Source organism: Prionailurus viverrinus, chromosome B4 (genome assembly GCF_022837055.1).
Source record: "Prionailurus viverrinus isolate Anna chromosome B4, UM_Priviv_1.0, whole genome shotgun sequence".
Classification (NCBI taxonomy): Eukaryota; Metazoa; Chordata; class Mammalia; order Carnivora; family Felidae; genus Prionailurus; species Prionailurus viverrinus.
The window spans coordinates 57,296,654-57,319,391 of NC_062567.1; the positions used below are offsets into that span (position 1 = coordinate 57,296,654).

The window sequence follows — 22,738 nt, forward strand, 5'->3', positions numbered from 1 at the left end:
TTGTCAGCGCAGAGCCCAATACAGAGCTCGAACTCACGAACTGTGAGATCATGACCTAAGCAGAAACCAAGAGTTGAATGCTCAATGGACTGAGCTGTCCAGGTGCCCCAGCATGCGACTCTTGACCTCAGTATTGTAAATTCAAGTCCTACATTGGGTGTAGAGATTACTTAAAAATAAAATCTAAAAAAAAAAAAAAAAAAAAAAAAAAAAAAAAAAAAAAAAAAACGAAACAAGAACAGTTGTCTTACTGAACATTCCACAATCTGGATTTGTCAGATTGTGCTCAAAGTATCCCACTTATTCTTTTATCCCATGTATTTTCTGCAAGCAGGAATTACAATGGACTGAATTCAGTTAAACATATTTTGCTAGAATACTTTATAGATGATGGTGATGATGTCAGACTGTGCCGTATGAGCATATAACGCAAGCCAACCTGCCATCAGTGAATCTAACTGACCACATGGATAAGATGGAGACCCTCAGATCATTCCATTTCAAAAGTACTTTTCCCTTTGGCAATTAGAATTAATCTCAGCATGCTATTTAGGCATCCTGAGAATATCCTGTTCCCCAACAATCTTTCATCTGATGATCCTTGCCTGAATTATTTCACTAGGGTTCAAAGAAAGGTGATTTTCTAATCCTAATACTCCTTCTACATATATTGGCCAGCATTATTCAGTAAAGAGCTTTCTCTCATCAACTAGGATGAATTTCAGTTCCTCTTTTACAAAAGGCAGTGTAAATTCCTTCCCTGTATCAATTTCCAGAGTAATTTGGTAGAAGAATCTTCTCCAATGATAGCAACTGACGAGTTTTCTTTTTCTTTCCTTTTTTTCTTTTAAAAAAAAATAGTTTTTTTGATGTTTATTTATTTTTGAAGGAGAGAGAGACAGAGCATGAGGAGGGAGGGGCAGAGAGAGAGGGAGACACAGAATCCGAAGCAGGCTCCAGGCTCTGAACTGTCAGCACAGAGCCCGAAGCAAGGCTCAAACCCGTAAACCACAAGTTCATGACCTGAGCCAAAGTCAGAGGCTTAACCGACTGAGCCACCCAGGTGCCCCTCTTTTTTTTTTCTTTCTTAATATCAGTGTGGTCTTGTTTTTATTCAAAACTTATAAGCAATCATTATTCTTTTTGATGACTGAATTGTCCCAAAGTTGGCCAGTATAAACCTCTTCAAAGTCTCCAGTTTTTCACACATGTCCTCATTAGTCACAGAGGGTTTCCTTCAACTCTGGCATACAATATTCTAACTCTTAACTTAAAGTTAAAAAGTAACCTAAAAAGCTCCTCTTACATGAATTCTTGTATTCTTCATGAGAATACAAACAATCTTCAAAATTTTCTATGTAAAAAGACAACTGGTAAACTTATCCAAAAGACCTTCCAAATTTGTGAATAAGCACAGTGAGTTTTCTTGTATAAGGCTCCTTCTTAGCATGCGACCATGACATCCTAGGTGACATGGCAACAAAATGAGATCTTGCTCTTCAACAGACTGAGGCCCCTGGGCTAATCACGTATTCTCTGTTTCAGTCACTTCTTTCTACCTAATCTGTAACCTATCAGCCCTCTGGGAAGAATCAGAGCAGTCTATAAAAACTCTACCCATTAACCATTAGACTGAAGGATGAACCTGTAGGTTACACTGCTTTCAGGTACCTTTTAAGACATAAATCCTGCCCTCCACAAAAATGATCTATAGCATGAATCTCAAATTTTAATATGCATAGGAATCACCTCGGGACCTCAAAACTCAAATTTTGATTCAGTCGGTCCTGGGTAGAGCTGAGGAGTCTGTAATTCTAACAAACTCCCAGGTGATGCCAATGCTGCTGGGGGTCGGTACCCTACACTTGGTATACCAAGAGTTTACAGGGGTTCAAAAGGTCAGAGAAAACTTTTGCTCCAAGTTAGAGGCTTTGAGTTTGGGTTTAAATATTAATGACAACGTGTGGGCACCCAGGTGGCTCAGTCAGTTAAGGGTGCAACTCTTGGTTTCAGCTCACGTCATTATCTCAGTCTGCGAGGGTTCGAGCCCTGAGTCAGGCTCTGTGCTGACAGTGCGGAGCCTGCTTGGAATTCTCTCTGCCCCTCCTCTACTCATGCTTTCACACTCTCTCAAAATAAATAAATAAACCTTAAAAAAAAATATATATATATATTAATGACAATATGTACACCCTTAAACAGTTTCTCATTGTCTTTTGCCAAAACACTGTAACTTTTACACTTGCCAAAAGTTTTTTAACATTCATTTTTGAGAGACAGAATGTGAGTGGGAGAGGGGCAGAGAGAGATGGAGACACATAATCTAAAGCAGGCTCCAGGCTGTGAGCTGTCAGTACAGAGCCCAACGTGGGTCTCTAACTCACGAACCCTGAGATGATGACCTGAGCCGAAGTCAGAGGCTTAACCGGCTGAGCCACCCAGGCGCCCCAAAATGTAATACAATTTAAAGCACTTCCTCAAAAGCCAACATTACTCTGGGATATCACTAACAAGACAATAATGAAATAAAAGATAATAAAGTGAGAATCCCAGAAAGACCAAGGACACAGTAAAGAAGTAAGCTCCAGGAAGCTTCTCCCCTTCCCAGCTCTTACAAATCTGGCCCACACAAATTAAGAACCAGATTTACCTTGATAGCATTGGCCTTCACCTGAGGCACCTCGGCCATCCTCTGCAGATGCTTCAGCAACCCCTCTTCGGTGAGGTCATTCTCAGGCAGAAAATACTGATAGACATCATACAGCAACCTCCACCTAGAGTCCCGTTCCATCCCAATGTCACATGGCGGAGGATTTGTGCCTCTAAAGTCAACCAACAAAATTGAACATCAATCTCTTGTGGTGCATGTCCCATTTATAAAAGGAACCAAAAGCTCAAATTTCAAACTTCTGCATCGATTCCAATTTTGGCATTGTGAAGAAAAGTAACATACTGAGAGGCAGTATGGCTAAATAACCAGATGCTAATAATGTCAGTCAGGCCTGGAGTGAAATGTCAGCTTCGCCACTTGTTAGCTATGTGTATGTGGGCATGTCACTAAATCTACATAACCCTTAGGGAACCACTCTATAAAATAAAAACACCACCTCTTCTTAATAAAACTGTTAGGATTAAATGGACAAGAAGATACAGCATTCAGCACTATGGATGATGCACAAACAGCATTCAAATGTTACTCAATGTTAGCTATCATTACTATTAAAGTACAAACTAAGGCAGAGTTTTAATTAAAATAATAAAATCTTTACAAAAAGATACGGGTGTTTCATGGCTTCAGAATGCTTTCCATATTCAAAACTCTTTACAGAAACTAAATGTACGTCTAAGCTCACAATAGAGACTCAACACCTGGCTCTTCCTAAGAATGGAAGGGGCCAATGTTAATTGTGACAGCTTGAAGTATTACTTACAATGCTTAAATTACCTCCATTCTGAAAAAAGAAAAAGTGAACAATTCAAGTTTACTAAAGAGAACCATGAATTTTGAGAGTTTACCGAATCTACATAGTAGCTGACCATGTATGTCCTAAAAGCAGTTTTAGGAGACAGGAAATAGACATACCTTGCATAGCCAAGGTTTGCTGGGGCAAATTTAATAGTTGTCTCAAAGAAATTATACTCCAAGTAAATGTTGGGATCAATGTCTAAATCAAACTCCAAATTACAGCCTCCAGGGATAGGATCTGGATGAAAAAAAGTAAGTTACTCAACATAGAATTCTTATATATTCAAATCATACTCAGAAAACCAGAACTCTACTCTTATAAGGACTTCCCATATAGAAGCTAAATAAATATAATAGAGCTTCTGGTTTTACACTACCACATGAACTGAGATTAAAGAAGGAAAAGTTAATTGAGGTTAGCAAGCAATTTCTGTAAAGGGTGTGATTGGGAACATTTCAGGTTTCACACACCTGGCAGTTTCTGTGGCAACTACTGAACCCTGCCCTCATGGCACGAAAGCAGCCATAGGCAGTAACGTAGGTAAACACGGCCATTTCTAGTAAGACTTTATGTACAAAACATGCAGACGCTGGATTTGGCTCATGGTCTATGTTTGCCAACCCCTGCTCTAGAGTTGAAAAGGTCTGGAAACAGATATTCTTGAGCTGGTATCCAAGAATGGGCCCCAGAGGTCCCAAGAACACCCTGAAATTGTATGCCAAGTGTCGAATGTGTGCATGTCCTAAGGAGAGAGGTTTTTGTTAGATTTTGAGAATCTACGAATCCACAAAAAGAGCTTAAGAACCCAGGGATAAAGGGGAAAAAACACTGCCAAAGAGAAAAGGAACTCCACGGTAATAAAGAAAGGGGTGTCCACTTTTCACATGCTTCTTTCAACAGGAAGAAAGATGATGTCATCCTCAGTGCTGAAACAGTCTGTGTATATAAAGTAGTAAAAATAAAAGACTCACAAGATCACATATCAGAATAGCATTTGGATATTTAATTAAATACAAATTTTGGGTATTCCATTTACATTAATAATGTGGCTAAAACAGCTCTTTTTTTCTCATTAGGAATCCTATTCATGCCCTTAAGCATGACAAAACTTAAACAAGTCACTTGATGAGCTCAACTCTATACGAAGAACTGTATATGGTGGACTCAAATGGAAAAGTTGAGAAAAGACAGATCAAGGTAAACCAAGTTCAAGATCTACAAGATCTCAATTTCACACACTCATCCGATCAATCACTCCCATGGTTGGGTCCTGGTTTCCGTAAACTGATGGAATTCTGGTGGTTGACTTCCCCTGGCCAGTTCTGTAATGGAGAAACTGAACGTGTGCCTATGTTTCAACATTGCTCTTCTTTCATACTCTCCTTTTCCTGCGTTTACAAATCCTTACCACACCCGAGAAAAGGATACGGATTGGAACTGAAGCCGTACTGTTCGTGATTTTTCTTTATACGCTGTCCTCGATAAAAAGTCAAAGGCTCTGGTTTTCCTTTTCTAAATAAATTACCCTTTGCTACATATAACACAAGGAGTGGTCGAAATTTCCTCACCTCACCTTCACTCCTCAAGCACTGTAATCTAGTTTTCATCCCCATTGTGCCACTAAAATGAGTGTCATTAAAGGCCACTGCTGACTCTTCACTGCGCTATCATATGGACACTTTCAGTCACTTCCTTGACTCCTCTTTAGTCTTATGCTTATTCCTCAGCAGTGAGCATCTCCCGAAACAGTGCCCGACATGTGGTAGGCACCTTGAAAGTATCTGCTATTATGTTTTCCAGATAAGTCTCTAAGTACATGCCTAGACAATCTTACTCACTTCTCTGGCTTTTACTAAGAACCTTTTAGTTGGACATCTAACCTCAGCGCTCCACTCCATACCCTTAAACTCCCTACTATGCCCTTCCATCCAGATGTCCTGTAAGCATCTCAGATTCACAGTGTCCCTAACTGTAGTCACAACTACCCCATCCTTATCACCTAAACCAATCCAGCATCACAACTCTATCTCAACCCTACCTATTTTGCATCACTATCTCCCAGCTAGCCAAATGGGACGCCTATGTTCCTCCTTTTCATAATCCATAACCACTGGTCATTGTGTCTTATCAGTGCTACTTTCCAAACACCTTCTCACTTTGAGCGCTTAAAGGTATGCTGAGTCTTGACTCTGCTATGCCCTCTCCAAATACTCCCCACACTGCTTCTAGAGTTAATTTTCTGATAGCTGAAATACAGATCATTCCTCTGCTTAAAAGCGCAATGCTCCTTCAGAATAGAATGTAAACCTTAAATTGTACACAAAGCCCTTCACACTCTGGCTCCAGCCACACCCAATATTCTGCCATTCTCTAAATACTCTCCATTCTTCTCCCATGCCTTCCTCTGCCTGGAATAATCAGGTAAAGTGTTAAGGACTGTACCTTGCCTTTCTGTTAATGCTTTTTCAAGGGCTCCTTAAATTTTTTTTTTTTTTTTAATTAATGACTACATTCTCCTATGCCCCTACCTGGGCTTTCAATCATCATGCTCTGATTCCTTTGCTGTTAAAATCTTTGATCCAATATACTGTACTTGCAATAAACACTTTTAAAAGGATTATAGTTTCCCCTGAATTTTCATGAAAAAGTTCCACAATCTGGAGAGTAAATAGAAAGTCGAAAACAGGAAGGTTACCTCTTTCTGAATAGGAGAGTGGAATGGCCATGTTTTGGACAGGCTCAGCATCTAAAGTCTGCAAATACAAAGTGCACATACTCTGCTCTGGTCTAAGAATGAAAACCAGTCCTTTGTCAGTGCCTGTCCCTGAGGTATTGGGAAGGAGAGTCTGCAATAAGGTAAAAAAGAATCATCATGAATAAGGAGTTGAGCAAAATATTTAAATTCCAGACTTGATCTAGTATGCATGTCCTATTTCAAACTTTCTCAAAACGAGAACAAACACAGACCTTCCTTATATAATTAAAGAATTCTTTTCATGTCTATATATGGGTGCACACACGTACACATGGAAGAACTATTGAAGTATATGACCTTTGATAGGAATAGCAGATGCACAGTGAAATTCTCAAGTTTTTCAATTCCCCAAATTAAGATTTCCTATGTGAAGTACTAAGACTACTGTCAAAAGAAAAAACAATTCAGTAGAGAGTTTGCTGTCCTTTATTCAAGGAAAAACAACCCACAGACTGGGGGAGAACAGTGCCTTACAAGCAGTGGAGCACTGTTCCTGAGGCACTGGGGGCAAAAGTGAGTTTTATAGCTCACTTTGGCTAGGACGTCAGGGATTTCCTTATAAAGGCTAGCAGGTCCTATTTCCTAAAGCTAGCTAGCTAAAGCAGAGTTGTAGCACTGTGACTAGCATGCTAGGTTTATCTGACAGGAGAAGTGCAAGTGGACTCAGGTTTAGATTTGTGATATGAAGCGGGCCAGTGAGCCAGCCTCCATCTCGTAGGTCCAATATACAAATTAACTATCACTACAAAGACAAAAAGATGAGCACTGTCCCTAAACTGGAAAGTTTTTTAAATAAAATGAGCTATAACTGATATATTATAAACTACACATAAAGAATACTATAGGGACGCCTGGGTGGCTCAGTTGGTTAAGCATCCGACTTTGGATCAGGTCATGATCTCAGGTCATGATTTCAGGAGTTCAAGTCCTGCTTCAGTCTCTGTGCTGATAGAGCGGAGCCTGTCTGGGATTCTCCGTCTATCTCTCTCTGCCCCTCATCTACTCATGCTATCTCTCTCTCAAAATAAATAAGCCTAAATAAGTAAATAAAATGCTATGTAAGTACTGATATACATAGACACTTGTGGAACCATCATCACAATCAGGATTATCCTCCTTATTCTTCCACTCAACCAATCCCTAACTCCATCCCTTCACCCCAACAATCTGGAAAGCTTTTTGAATAACAAAATACTAAGTTAAGAGGTAGTAGATTCAGAGTGTTTTCTTAAAGCTAAGAAAAAGCGAGGAAAAAGCGTCAGATGGGTTTCAGCTTGACAAGCCTAAGGGAAAATGACTCAAATACTAATTGAGGAACTGCAGAGTCAACAGTTTCAAAGAACCACCTGCTCTGATGACCTAACACAACCCAAAGTGCCACAATTCCTCTGGAAGGGTATTGGAAACAGACACTATTCTCTTCACACGGACCACTCATCTTTAGTGCTATGTGCAATTCTGGTCATCAGTTTCTCAGGAGTATAAATAGAGTGACAACTATGGCCCATCCAAGAAAGGAAGATGATTATAATTCAGGATAACTAAAATCTGCACTACATAAAAACGGAGGCCCAACATGCTGTTCATTCAGGCCACTTCAGTCACATAGTTATGTGGATATTCCTTTGTCCAAGCTGTTTCCTCAAACGTAAAAACATGCATTAAGACTACTTTGTTGAGCTGTTGTGAGAATTAATTACACGGAAACCAAACACAGGGGTTCCTAACTAGGAGCCGCAGAGGCCCAATGAATTTCCAGAGGTGCCCATGAAATTATACAAATGTATCCATGTTTTGCTGGGTAGAGGGTCCAGAGATTTCAGTGGATTCAAAGTCCATGGCCCCAGAAGGGCTTAAGAATCATCAACTTAGCCCCTAGTAAGCATGCAAAAAAAAGTAAATCCCTTTTTTCTCAATCCTTTCTCTTCTTTCAAATGTTGTCTTTGCTCTGATGTTATTAAAGAAATCATCTGTGTAGCATTTTACTATGTCTCCTATGAAAGGGCCTGAATAGGAAGTTTCCTTTGGATTTTAGTGCCAGAAAAAAAAACTTGGTTTCCCTGAGGAACTGGCGTGATTTTTCCTTCTAAGAAAGTTAAAACATTTAACAAGCTCTGATCTCTGCTCTGGCAAAATCTGAGTGGGGGTCATAAACACCATTAACTCTTGCAATTTATATAGTTTATTCCTTCTTCTCCTTGATCAAACTCTTTCATTTCTAGTCTATTAAACTACCAAATGCACTATCTCAAAACCTTTATGGCAGGGAAAAGAATGCAAGTATACCAAATATTTAGTATGAAAGGTAGTATGACCAATGCCTACAGAATATATATGAATTGGACTAAGACCACTTAGTTTAGCAAATTTCAGAATATTAAAAGATAGGCTTATAACAATAGATAGGCTTAGGACGAATAAAAAGCAGCATGACTTCATACACGCTGAAATGCATTTATTAGCGCAAGGGGATCATATAGGCTGAATAAAAATAGATTTATAAAAGGTTAATGTAAATGGCAGTTCCTTAATGAGTTAAGCTAATCTAGGGCATCTGAAACACTTCCCAAAGGTGAGGCTGAGGTTAAAGGGTTTAGTGATGATCTCTGAAATAGAGTCTTAAATGCTCCTGGAAGCACAGCACTAGGCTAGATGACCTGGGTGTTGGGCTTCTTTTGTTTCTGTGAGATTCCAAAGAATAAAGTTGAACCTACAAGTGTCTTAGTAATCTTAGTAAACACTAAATGGCTGCACAATGACGGAAACCCATTAAAACGTATTCAGAGGTAAAAATCATCAAGGACCCAAGAGCATAAGAAAAGGTGAGAAATCACATGCAGATAGGAGACATCTGGCAGAGCCCACCCTTCCCCCCAAATTCAGCACTCTCCCACACCCTCTTTAAGTCAGAGGTCACCACACTCAAGAAAGGCCCAAGATGGGGCCCCTAGGTGGCTCAGTCGGTTAAGCCTCTGAATTCAGTTCAGGTCACGATCTCACAGTTCATGAGTTCAAGCCCCGCATCGGGCTCTGTGCTGACAGCTCAGAGCCTGGCGCCTGCTTTGGATTCTGTGTCCCTCTCTCCCTCTCTGCCTCTCCCCCTCTTGTACTCTGTCTCTATCTCTCAAAGATAAATAAACATTAAAAAAAAATTTTTAAAAAAAAAAAAGGCCCAAGACACACAGACACATGCCTCTTAGCCAGTCTAAATCACTAAGTTGACTGGATCCAATCTTGATTTTTTTCTTTTAAGGGCATAAAGTTAAACATAAAGAGGAATGCAATTCTCTTTATACTAAATACAATACCCTCAAATATGGTGTTTAAGAAATAACTCTCTGTACTTACCTTAGAAAAAGAAATTGTTGTATTCTGATACTGTGAGTGTATTTGGAAAATAAGAAAAGACACATTGCTGGAAATATGACGCAAAATGGCATCCTCTGGAAAGGGCCTGTTGAGCTCGAAGTATCTAAACTTCCCTACAGAAAATTCAAGAAGACCTGCAATGGGAGAAACATTTCATTGTAACATCTGAACCTGTAATATCAATTTGTAGAAATCACATACGTAAACATACATGCATTGCTTATTTTAATTCTCAAAAAACCTGGGGAGATAAATAATATTACTACTCCTATTTTACCGATGAGGACAAATTGGCTTAAAGAGGGGAAGCAGCTAGTAAATGGTGGAACTGAGAAAATGGAAGAGAGGTGTTTCAAAAGATGTGAGCAATACTTAGAGTGCTTAGGATGTCTGAGGAGTTCAAGAATGCCCAAGGTGTCCAGCTCCTCGAACCCAGAAAAATCTCCCACTGCAGCAGCGATAATAATTATTCAAAATAGAGCCCTGGGGGGCACCTGGCTGGCTCAGTCAGTAAAGCATGAGACTTCTGATTGTCCTGATCAAGCCTTTTGTGGTACAGAGTTTACTTTTAAAAAAATTCAAAAAACTAAAAAATTAAAAAACAAGGGCCCCCGAATTTAAGGTTTAACCTTGAGGAGGTACTAACAACTATGAATACACTGAGGTTAAAAACAGAACTTGGAATGCCTGGGTGGCTCAGTCAGTCGGCCAAGCATCCGACTCCTGATTTCAACTCAGATCATGATCCCAGGGTCTTAGGATTGAGCCCTGTGTTGGGCTCTGTGCTGAGCAGGGACCCTGCTTGTGACTCTCCCTCACTCTCCCTCTGTCCTTCCCCCCACTTGTGCTCTCTCTCTCAAAAAAATAAACTATAAAAATAAATAAAGTAGAAAAAAAGATTTAAATTTAATAAAGATGAAAGAGTTGGTGAGACAGATTATAGGTCACTAGCATTCCATAGTGGAACGGTTTTATTTTAAAAGGAAATTAAAGTCAGTGGGTGGCAAAGGAGAATACCCCAGACATTAAATAACTTCAAACCCATTTTTATGTACCATTTCCCAAATGGGCTAATTTTCAACATTTTTTTTTTTAATACAAGTACTACTTCTGGATGATTAAAAAAAAAGACTAACAATGGCTAACCAAAAAAGCTGAACAGAACATACAAAGAATCCTACGATGAGATCAAAGGTTACTCTCCATAAATTCCCCAAATTCCACTGATGCCATTATATTACCTTCATAACTTTTTTTTTTAATTTTTTTTTTCAACGTTTATTTATTTTTGGGACAGAGAGAGACAGAGCATGAACGGGGGAGGGGCAGAGAGAGAGGGAGACACAGAATCGGAAACAGGCTCCAGGCTCTGAGCCATCAGCCCAGAGCCTGACGCGGGGCTCGAACTCGCAGACCGTGAGATCGTGACCTGGCTGAAGTCGGACACTTAACCGACTGCGCCACCCAGGCGCCCCTACCTTCATAAATTTTTATAAGTGATAGAAAAAAAGCTATTTGTAGTTATGATTTAATTTCTAAAACCCCAGAGAAAATTTTAATACTGGTAACAATGACAAATGAAGATGGTATATTTCCTTCTATTTATGTTACTAGAAACACATTTTACATTTTATGTAGAACAAAACTCCAGCCAGAATACAGGTAAAAATATCAGGACGTATTTAACAAAATCTGGGTAGGAAAGTCTAGAAAATGTGAGAGAGTTTTTTGTTTTCCTTTTTATAAAGGGAAACAAGAAAAAATTTTTTACATTTTCCAGGCCTTCCCATCATCATGATTATTTTATCAGGAAACCAAATTATACATAAAATTAAGCGGATCTCAGTAAGTGGCCCTAAAAACATTGCATGTAATGTATTTTGGTCCCATCTATCCTGTCTTCCAAGTCTTAAAAATGTCCACAAATTCTAGCCTGTCAAACTAAAAACAGTACGTTTGTTTTCCCAGGAATTAATTGGATTTCCATCATTTAACTATCTGTCCAAAGCACTCAATTCATTTTTCACTTTGCATTTCTTTTAACTCCAGTGTGGTTAACATAACAGTGTTATAGTAGCGTCAGGTGTAGCACTCAGCTCATTTACCATCCTGCCTCTTCTAGTAATATTTCCAGTCTTTGTATTTGTTTTGTTTTAGTTTTTCCCTTTTCTTCCCCATTTTCTCTGACAAATATTTATGAAGTACTTATGGACTACCTGCTCACCTACTTGGTACTGTGACCAAAACTGGTACAAGTAAATTTGTAAAGGTTACCCAAGATTTCTGTAATTGTCACTAAATTTGCCCCTAAGTATATCTTAGAAATGGTTTTGATAATCTGTGTCTATCTCCCCTTACACAGGCCTTGAATCAAGACTCTATGCAGAACCTTTAGAAGCCCTGGAAGAGATTAAAGATACCACCTAGTGAAGTCCTGTGTCAAGCTTTTCTTAGCCTTCCCTTAACCTATCACACAGGGGTGAAAATAAATCACAACTCAGAAAGACTTGGAAAACCAAAGTTTTCAGTGCTTTAAAAGGCAGTAAGGAAAGACAGGACCACAGAAATTGAAATACATAATTAAACAGTTGGTAACTTAAAGTAAATAGGGGTATTGAAAGTAGGTATCCTTGTGAGTATATGAATACATATTAAGTGATTTTTCGTTTCTTCACACATATCACTGTTTATCAAATTTCTGTAGTGACAGTGAGAGGTTCTTATCAGAAAGAAACTGCACAATTTGAAAAACTTCCTTTTTTTTTTTTTTAAATTTCCATTCTTGATGGCACTCAAAACACAGGTTCTACCTCAACACTTCATCTCAAATTTATAAAACAGGAACACACCCCAGACAAAATGATGACACTCTCAACACTCTTGTCACTCATTTTGTTTTTCCTGTAAATTGGTAATATTTGTCCAGACAATATATAACCCTTATTATAGAAAGGTAAGAAATGTAGAGAAAATCAATACCTCCATCCAAGTATACTGTGCAAAAATAATCACTATTAACACACTGATATACATCTTTTAGGACTTAGATATCATGTAATCTTTCTATCTACATAGATGGAAGAAGAAATATAAATATGTCTGATACAGCCCATTTAATAGGACATACTTATCTCTGAACATCAATACAAATAATTCTAGTTTTACCATTTTATTTTTATTTTTAATTTACATCCAAATTAGCTAGCATATGGTGCAACAATGATGCCAGGAGATTCCTTAGTGCCCCTTCGCATTTAGCCTATTCCCCCTCCCACAACCCCTCCAGTAACCCTCTGTCGTTCTCTATATTTTTGAGTCTCTTCTGTTTTGTCCCCCTCCCTGTTTTTATATTATTTTTGTTTCCCTTTCCTTATGTTCATCTGTTTTGTTTCTTCAAGTCCTCATATAAGTGAAGTCATATGATACTTTTCTCTAATTTCACTTAGCATAATACCCTCTAATTCCATCCACGTAGTTGCAAATGACAAGATTTCGTTCTTTTTGATTGCTGAGTAATACTCCATAGTATATATATACCATACCTTCTTTATCCATTCATCCATTGATGGACATTTGGGCTCTTTCCATACTTTGGCTATTGTGGATAGCTCTGCTATAAACACTGGGGTGCATGTGTTTCTTTGAAACAGCACACCTGTATCCCTTGGATAAATGCCTAGGAGTGCAATTGCTGGGTCATAGGATAGTTCTATTTTTAGTTTTTTGAGGAACCTCCATACTGTTTTCCAGAGTGGCTGTACCAGCAGGCATTCCCACTAGCTTTACCATTTTAAAAGTTATATAATATTCCATTCTGTATGTAACCATTAATTATTCAACAAATCCCCTACTGATGAACATATAGGCTGTTACCATTCCAGCATAAATAGAAAATAATAGTTGTTTTTGTGAAAGAGTCTTCTAGAAAGCATATACACATATCAGGCAGTAAAACCTATTTGAGGTTTTTGCTGTGACAGTGTTAACAGATCGCCTTTGATCTTCAATGGTTAAATTACCTAAGAAGTCTTGTTCTCATTAAGAAAATCAGAAAGAAAACAAACAGCCCATGTGAAAATATATAATGATCAGGACCATAACATTAAGTTACAGTCTCTGCTTCTGACTTCAATAAAAACACCTGGTTACAACTTTCATATATTACTTCCTGGATTTCCAAAAGTTATGAAAAGATGACATCTCACTCACCCTCTTTCCCTAATCAAATACCGGTAGCAAGAACCAGGCAGATGCCAGATAACAAAGGAGACACTGCATTCATAATTTAAATAACTGATCACTTGACAAAATACGTAGGGGTATTAAAAGGAGGTGCCTCTGAGGGTGTATTGTAAATAATTTTTTCTTTGCACGCTCTCAAATTTTCTATAGCACTCCTAAGGTGTCCTTATTAGAAGGAAATTCTCATACAGTGGTTATCCACCCTGGCTGTGTATTACAATCATCTGGAGGTGCTTTTTAAAAACTATTGCTGCCTAAGCCCCTATCCAGACCAGTTAAATAAAAATCCAAGGGATTAGGGTCCAAGTGTCAGTTAAAAAACATTTATTGAAATAATATACATACAGGGGCACCTGGGCTGCTCAGCTGGTTAAGTGTCTGACTCTTGATACTGGCTCAGGTCATGATCTCAGGGTTCAGTTCATGGGTTCAAGCCCCATGTCAGGCTCTGTACTGACAGTTCAGAGCCTGCTTAGGATTCTCTCTCCCTCTCTCTCTGCCCCTCCCCTGCATGTGTGTGTGTGTTCTCTCTCTCTCAAAATAATAAACATTAAAAAAAAAAAAAGAAAGAAAAGAAATAACATAAAGAGAAGCGCACATAGTTTACACTGCCAGGTGAAGAAACAGCATTCTACCATCTTAGAGGTCTTGTGGCCCGTTTCTATCACTAAGCCTTCCCTCCGGCCCAGAGGTACTGTGATCCTAACTTCAAACAAATTGATGGGCTTTGTCTGTTTCTGAAATTAGGTGGAATCATACAGGATGAATTCTTTTCTTTCTAGCTTTTTAAAAATCAATACCATCTGTGAAATTCATCTAAGCTACTACAAGTAACCACGATTTATTCATTCTCATTGTTATATACTTCTTGAAAGGAATAAACCACAATTTACTTATCTATTTTTCTGTAATCAACATTTGGATTATTTCTAGTTTGGAGTTATGAATTATAAAATGAACTCCATACATTTTTTTGTATGTCTTTTGGTACACATATGTACGCATTTCTATTGGGTAGATCATATTTCTATTGGGTAGATCATAAGAGTAGAATCATCAGGTAATAGGGTATACTTATGCTCTGCTTTAGTAGATACTACCAAAGAGTTACACCGCATGGTTTTGCCAATTCACACTCCATCAACCTGTGGAAGAGTATTCTGGCTGCCCAATAGTCTCACCAACACTTGGTATCATCTGTATCTCTTCTGGGTGCACAGTGGTATATCACTGTGATTTCAATTTGCATTTTCCTACTAAAGAGGTTAAGAACATTTTGGTTTGCTTATTGGCCATTAGATATTCTCTTTGTAAAAGGGTCTGTGTTCAAGACTTTCGTCCGTTTTATTTATGTAAAACAATTTTTTTAACGTTTTATTTATTTTTGAGAGAGAGAGAGAGAGCATACAGGGGAGGGCAGAAAAAGAGGGAGACACAGAATCCAAAGCAGGGTCCAGGCTCCAAGCTGTCAGCACAGAGCCCAACGTGGGGCTTGAACCCACAAACCGTGAGATCATGACCTGAGCTGAAGTTGGAGGCTCAACCGACTGAGCCACACAGGCACCCCAAGACTTTTGTCCATTTTAAAAATCAGACTGTCCTGATTGAATTTTAGTTCTTTATACATCATGGGTAAAGCTCCCATTCTTGTAAGTTGCTACCTTTACATTAACAGGAGATTTAATTTTAATGTAGTCCAATTTCTTGGGTTTTTCTCTTATGCTTAGTCCTTTTTGTGTCATTCTAACCCAATCTTTGCCAACATATTCTAAGACTGTAAAGCTATATTCCCCATGTTAACTTCTACACCTTTGTTTTACCTTTGATATTTAAGTCTAAAATCAATCTAAAATTTAAAAAATAAGTCTAAAATTGATTTTTATATGTGGTATAAGGCAGGGGGTTAACAGGTTCATGTTTCGATATGTATACCCAGTTGACACAGCAACCTTTACTGAAAATACCGGCATTTCCCTACTACTCTGCAATCCGACTTTTCACATAAGTCACCACATTTGTTGGTTTGTTTCTGGACTCTGACTTGTATTCCAGTGGTCTATTTGTTTCTCCTAACACCAATATTACCTTGTTTTAATTTCTGCCCCCAAATTTGTTCTTTCTCTTCAAGATTATCTTGACTATTTTTGGCCATTTTTCATTTCCATATAAATTTCAGAAAGCAGTTTGTCAATTTCCACACACAAAAAAAAAATTGCTGGGAATTTGGGATGGCAACGAAGGTATTAAGGAGAAATGATACCTTTATAACACAAAATTTTCTAATTTATGAATCTGAGATATCCCTCTACTTAGCTTCTCAATTTATCTCAAGAATGTTGTATGGTTTTTTTCTGTAGAGATCTTTACATATTCCATTATAACTATCCCTAAATATCCCCATATTTCCTGATGCTACTGGAAATTCATTTTTTCTTTTAAATTTTAATTTCTAGTTGCCTAATCACCAATCTGCCTTTTTAAAAAGTTCTCCAAGTGATTCTAATGTTCATTCAGGTCTGAGGACTCCTAACACAATGTTTGATGAATTAGGAAAAGATAATTTTTTTTTTCCTATTCTTAGTTATCTTTAACCTAACTTCTGTGTGAAAATCCTTTGTGTTACCTTGGCAATCTAATTGCCATTTCACAATTTTTATAGAAGATTGCATATTCACCAAACCATTTGTGGTTTGATTCTTGGCTATGCAGGGCTTTGTTTTATTTGACATTCTTGTGCCTAGTACAGTACCAGTCACATATTTGGCACACAATAAATGGCATATGATTTATGTCCTCAGGAAAGTAATTTACTTCCTCTGGGCCTCAGTTTCCCCATGGCAAAATGGAGGTCACATACTGCATACATCATTTGGCTGCTGAAAGTATAAAACACATAGGGAAAACAATTTCAAGCTGTCCAATGCTACACAATAAAATATTGTTATTAACTTCCATAAGCTTTCCAGTATTTCAGAAGCTCATCTTATTTAGAAAAAAAAGAAAAAGACATCAGACATTCAATTTGGCCCTACCAATAAACTATACATGTCCAGCGTAAGCATCAAAGTGAGAAAGAGACTTCCACGGAGTGACAAAGAAAAATACTGAAAATCAAGACTTTAACAATACAGTCTGGCAGAAAATGCATTTAATTTCTACTCAAAGACAGACATGTATCCAAAATATATCCTGAATAAGTTAACAGGAACTTAACTTCTCCTCTAAGCCATCTGGAAAAGGATTCGCTAGCAACATTTTATGAGGCATAATTAGATCTTATGACTTTGGGAGTGGGAAGGAAAAAGACAGCACATCAAACGATATTACAGACAAATGGCTAACATGGAGACAGAGCACTCAGGCCAAGGCTCTCCTCTCAAAAACAATGGCTCGGCTTTTTCTGCCAAAGATGTTTTCTGCCATCTAACTAACCCACAGTCAGGCACTCTTTTCTATTGTTCATATGCCCCCTCCATTCTTACCCAGGGTAATTCTTCTTTCTAATAATTTCTTTCTAAAAATAGCTGCCTAATCCTAATCTTCTCCTTTCCTTTCCCAATCAGATCCTAAACTCAAACCTTAAAGTTATCCAACTCTATTTTTTTTTTTTACTAAAATTTACCTCTCTGTGCTTTGACACAAATTCTAGATCTGTGAAAGCTTAGTTGTCATAATTCTCTTCAGATGAACTATTAAAAAAAAAAAAAAAAAACCAGTTCAGATACTTAAGTTGGTTGGCATTCAACTGCCCCTCGCCATTTTTCATTTATGTCTTATGAATTTTCATTAGCCCCAGAAGCTGAAAGGACACACAGAAATGTACATACTACCTTTCACACCTTTTAAAAGAGATCATTTTCAACTAAGTATACAAATGGCCTGCTACCTTAAATTTAGCACTACGGATAACACAAACATAGGTATTAAATACAAAAGTACAGAACTAGAAAAAGATGTGGATCACAGCCCTCCTGACTCAGGAGCCTTGATCAAGTACAAATTCAATCTCTCAAATTCTCCACCTGTTAAAATGGAGATACCATCTCCATTACCTGCCTCATAAGGCTATTCTGAGGAATGAGAATTCACAGAATTAAGGGTAAAGTACCATACTAAACAGAATATTCTTATTGGAGGGCAGCTTTGTTGAAGTGGAAGGGCCATGCAAATTAAAACTGCAGCAAGACACACTTGGGTTCAAATATCACCTGTGCCCCTAGCAATTGTTCACCTGTGTATTAAGCAAAACCCAGGGCCTCAGCTTCATCCTCTGCCAAGCAAGGAGGAGTAATTTACCTCCTGGGGTTGTGAGGATTAAATTACAATGCCATGGAAAGCACCTGGCACATACAGCACGTGGTGAACGCTAGTGCCGTATTATTAACAAGGCTATTTTTTCTGCAAAAATATAACGGCCCTTTTCAGCTCTGGCCTTAAGTCCTCTGCAGCGATTCTACGATTCAGTTTGCACAAGAGCTTTCCAAACATGAGCAGTGAGGAACACAACCACACTATTCAGAAAATACACTGGTTCAAAACTGCAACTGGTCTCTTAAGCTCAAAATAAAAGAATGTGATTAACCTCACGGAAAAGCACATGATTACCATCAGCCTAGCACAATTAGTGCTTTTTTTACGGTTTATATTAACAAACCACGAGCTATTCACCAAACACATGCCCTACCATCCAAAGTCCCATTCTGGGTTTACTTTTCCTTTCACACTCCGCAGAGCCTAACCAATGTGAAAGCATCCAGATTTTGGAGTGTAAAAAACCTCTGCAGCTTGGAGGAACATCATTCATAGAGCCCTTAGTTCTGCACCAAACCTCGCTGTCCAAGGGCTCAGATATACCACTGGAGAGCAGAGGTGTTTTAATGTATTAAATTAAACTTACAAACATGGCTTCTCTCAAAGGGAGATAAAAACGTGTCTGAACAGGAGAGTTACTTACCTCTCCCCATTTGCCCAGCCTAAATTAGGAGGTTAACGGTGAGGCCTCCTTAGCATCGCATCGAGTTTCCTTCTGCAGGAAAGGACCCTGATCCATTCCCACCGGGTCTGAACTCACCAACTGCCCTGCTAGACGGACAGACCACGAAGAGGGCTGCGACCTTGCAAGAAATGCAAACCCAACTTTGGGTTGCAGAAGTGAGGCGCCCATGACCTTACCCTCGCTGGCGTTCCCGACGGCCTCGGCTCCACCGGTCACACCGGGTTTGGACGCCAGCATCGCCAGAACCAGCAGGCGAAGGAGACCCATGGCTGCCCGGGCCAGGCCCCGCAGCCTCACCGGCGCTACCCGGGGGCGCTCGCGCCGAGTTCCATCACTTTCGAGGTGCACACGCCGCACACCTGCCAGCCCCGTAGCGCCTGCGTGCAACGCCAGCCGCACGCCTCCACCCGCGGAGAGGTTTCCTGTTCCGGCAAAAACCTCGCAGCCCCATACAGCGCCTCTCCCCGCCCCCCTTACGTCACCGCCGCGGGTACCCTCCACGGCCGGCGGAGACCGAGGGGCGTTTCCAGCCGGCGCGCGCCTCCTCCCGGCGCCCGGCGGCGTCGCTGAGCGCCGCGCACCCCGCGAGTCCCGACTTGCCCGCGCGCGAGTGGGGAGTAGAGGAAACCCGGGGAAGTTCTGTGGTGTAACCTGCACTTCGCACTTTTGTATCTTTCCCGGTTACGAAAACCGCCGTTAGAGTAAAAAATAACTTTCTGTTGCGGGCTAACGTCTCCGGGCTCCTGTTCCCGTGTTTAACTGCCGTTTCCAAAAAGGGAAAACAGGAAGGAATCCGGTGCTCAAGACGCACAAACAATGGGGTTTCCCTTAGTTGTTCAGGCTGACGTTAGTATGAAAATGCAGGAAGGACTTGAATTTGTGCACGGATTAGTACATTAGTGATGAGCACCACATTTAAAAATAAAGTTTCATTTTCTCTAAGCGAAATATCCTCGAAATAACCCAACTTCCTCTCCCAAATTTTATATATGAGCAATGTTTAAAGTACAGTAGTCCATGTGACAGATGGCTCGTGAGCTGATTGTGGAATTACGTTTATAGACGCAGTTATTTGGGGGAAGATTGCTCTGTTTTCTCTTGCCTGCTCTTCAAATTTTTCATTTAGATATTTTAATGGGCAACTTTCTTGAAAAATACATATTCGATTATTCCACTACTAAATTAAAAACCTACAGCAATCACCATAATCCAAACAGGCACAACATTTTTTCCCGTTTTCCCTCTTCCTGGTCCAAATGTTCATAACTTTGGTGGCACTGTCTATCCCTATGGTGTTTGTTCACTGCCCCAAACGCTCTCATTCCTGTAACCCTCAACAGATGAAATCTCAGGATGATAATTATTATAAGGGTAGCATTTGAATCAAAGGATGGATTTAATAAACTGATAATTTATTAACTGCACCCTATTGGGGAGGCAGGATTAGAACCCTCTCTCACCCTATCAAAATGAAATCCTGAAGTATTAAATAAAACCATAAGGGAGTTAGAAGAAAAAAATGCTTTAAAAAAAACAAAAACAAAAACAAAAAAACTTGATCTCAGAATGGAGGGAACCTTTTTTTTTTCCCAAAGAGTTTATTTAAGCAAGAATCTATTTGAATCTGAAGGCACCAAACAGGAAGTGGTTAGAAGCATTCAGGGGAGGAAATTTTTTTAAGTGTATTTATTTATTTTGAGAGAGAGAAGGAGCACTCGTGCGCAAAAGTGAGGAGAGGAGCAGAGAGAGAGGGGAGAGGGAGAATCCCTAGCAGGCTCAGCATTCTGAGTGCAAAGCCTGGCTTAACTCACAAACCGTGAAATCTTGACCTGAGCCAAAATCAAGAGTCAGATGCTCAATGGACTGGGTCACCACCCAGGTGCCTCCTCAGGGGAGGAACTTTCTAAACAAACAAACAAAAAAAAAGCAAAGGAGGAAACAATAAAGGAAAAGACTGGTAGATTTGGCTACTTAAAAATTTAAATTGGAGAGGGGGAGGCACCTGGGTGGCTCAGTTAGTTAGCCTCCGACCTCTTGGGCTCAGGTCATGATTTTGCGGTTTGTGAGTTCAAGCCCTGCCCCTGGGCTCTGTGCAGATGGCTAGAAGCCTGGAGCCTGCTTTGGAGCCTGTGTCTCCCTCTCTCTCTCCTCCTCCCCTGCTCATGCTCTCCCCAAAATAAATAAACATTTAAAAAAAGTTAAATTTAAAAAAAGTTAAAAGTTAAAAAAAGTTAAGTTAAAAAAAAGTTAAATAAACAACAACAACAAAAAAGTCCCTGGGGTGGCTCAGTCACTTGAGTGTCTGACTCTTGATTTTGGCCCAGGTCATGATCTCACTATTGTGAGATGGACCTGTGTCAGGCTCCCTACTGAGCATGGAGCCTGCTTGGGATTCTCTCTCTCCCTCTACCCCTTTCCCACACGAAAGCATGTGCTCTCTCTCAAAGAAAAAAAAAATGTTTCTCAAAAATCATGTTTTAGAAGACAACTGATTGTGAAGTATTTATGAAAATGCAAGTTACAAAGCAATAAATATATGTAGTATGAGCTTTGTCTTGTTTTCTTTTTATTCATGTTTATATACACATATCTAAATGTTTATAAAAACGTATCTGTTTACTATTCTTAAATTTATTTATTTATCTTGAGAGAGAGAGAACATGAACGAACAGGGAGAAGAAGAGAGAGAGAGGGAGAGAGAAAGAATCCCAAGCAGGCTCCATATTGTCAGTGCAGAGCCCGATTTGGGGTTTGAACCCATGAACTGTGAGGCCATGACCGTAGCCTAACTCACGAGTCAGACACTTAACTGACTGAGCCACCCAGGCACCCCAACATATCTAAATGTTTAAAATAGTTATCTCTGAGTGAATGGATTAAGAATAATTTTTCCACATTTCTGCACTTTGTAAAAAATTCAACATTGAACAGGTATTGCTTTGAATAAAAAATTTTAATTTTTAAAAGATATGTATAATTTTAAAGATTTTCTTATAAAAGCATTCGGGATAACAGTCCACCTTCCTGAGTAGGACACAATGGTTTTCATGATGTAGTTCCTGTCCACCTCTCCAGGTTCGTGCTGCAATTACATTTAATTCCTCTATGTTAGCCACTGAATTAATTTCAGTTTCCTGAACTAACCCCATTCATTGTCTCCCCTTCATACCTTTGCATAGCAGTTCCCTTTGCCTGCAGAGGACAGCTGATGACAGATGTGTCAGCAATCAGAAGAGGGCTTTATTACCTTGGCCCTGAAATACTGTGACAGCTTGAGAAAAATATTGGCTGAGGTTCCTTGCTCTTGTCAGAGTTCCACTGGAAAGCTATGAATCAAATTGGCTCAGGAGCTTTGCAGGTAAGATTCTCATGCCACGAATTGAAAGAAAATGCAAAAACTGAGAAGATTCCCAAACCCCAAATACAGATAACTAGAGCCTTAAAGTCTGCTTAAAATTTAGAAAAGGAAGGAAGAAAAGCAACTTATCCTAGATTTTTTTTTTAGAAAACCCAAGATCTTGGATAGAGATGGGAACAGGGCTCCAGGGGAAAGGCAGAAAAGGCATTCTGTGAAACTTGCTCAACTCTTTTAACAACTTTTTTGTTTCTGTGGGTTACATTGTTTTGACAGTGTTTATTAAATATAATCCAATAAATGTTTACTTAGTAACTATTACATGGAAATTATTATGCTAGAAAATTTATTCATTTAGTCTGCAAATATGCATTCATTGGCTTCTATGTGCCATGCTAAATGCTGGGTGCTAGGTATTGGAAACACAGAGAAAATTAAAATGCTTCCTGTTCACAAGGAGCTCATGGTAGTGAGTTAGTGATGTATGAATAATCACACCTCGGGGCACCTGAGTGGCTTAGAGGGCTCAGTCTGACTCTTGGTTTTGGCTCAGG

General features: G+C 39.3%; 1 protein-coding gene across 3 annotated transcripts in view; it reads right to left on the minus strand.

The window, feature by feature from the left end:
• TM7SF3 (transmembrane 7 superfamily member 3) overlaps positions 1-19,251 on the minus strand; it is a 50,358-nt gene extending 31,107 nt beyond the window's left edge. For all 3 annotated transcript variants that reach the window (XM_047864801.1, XM_047864800.1, XM_047864798.1), the window contains exons 1-5: positions 19,006-19,251; positions 9,571-9,725; positions 6,163-6,313; positions 3,584-3,704; positions 2,651-2,822 (exon numbers count right to left, since the gene is read on the minus strand). In XM_047864801.1, coding sequence (XP_047720757.1) covers positions 2,651-2,822; positions 3,584-3,704; positions 6,163-6,313; positions 9,571-9,725; positions 19,006-19,096 — 690 coding nt within the window. In that variant the 5' untranslated portion in view covers positions 19,097-19,251. The remainder of the gene's footprint in view (positions 1-2,650; positions 2,823-3,583; positions 3,705-6,162; positions 6,314-9,570; positions 9,726-19,005) is intronic.
• Positions 19,252-22,738: the final 3,487 nt, after the last annotated feature.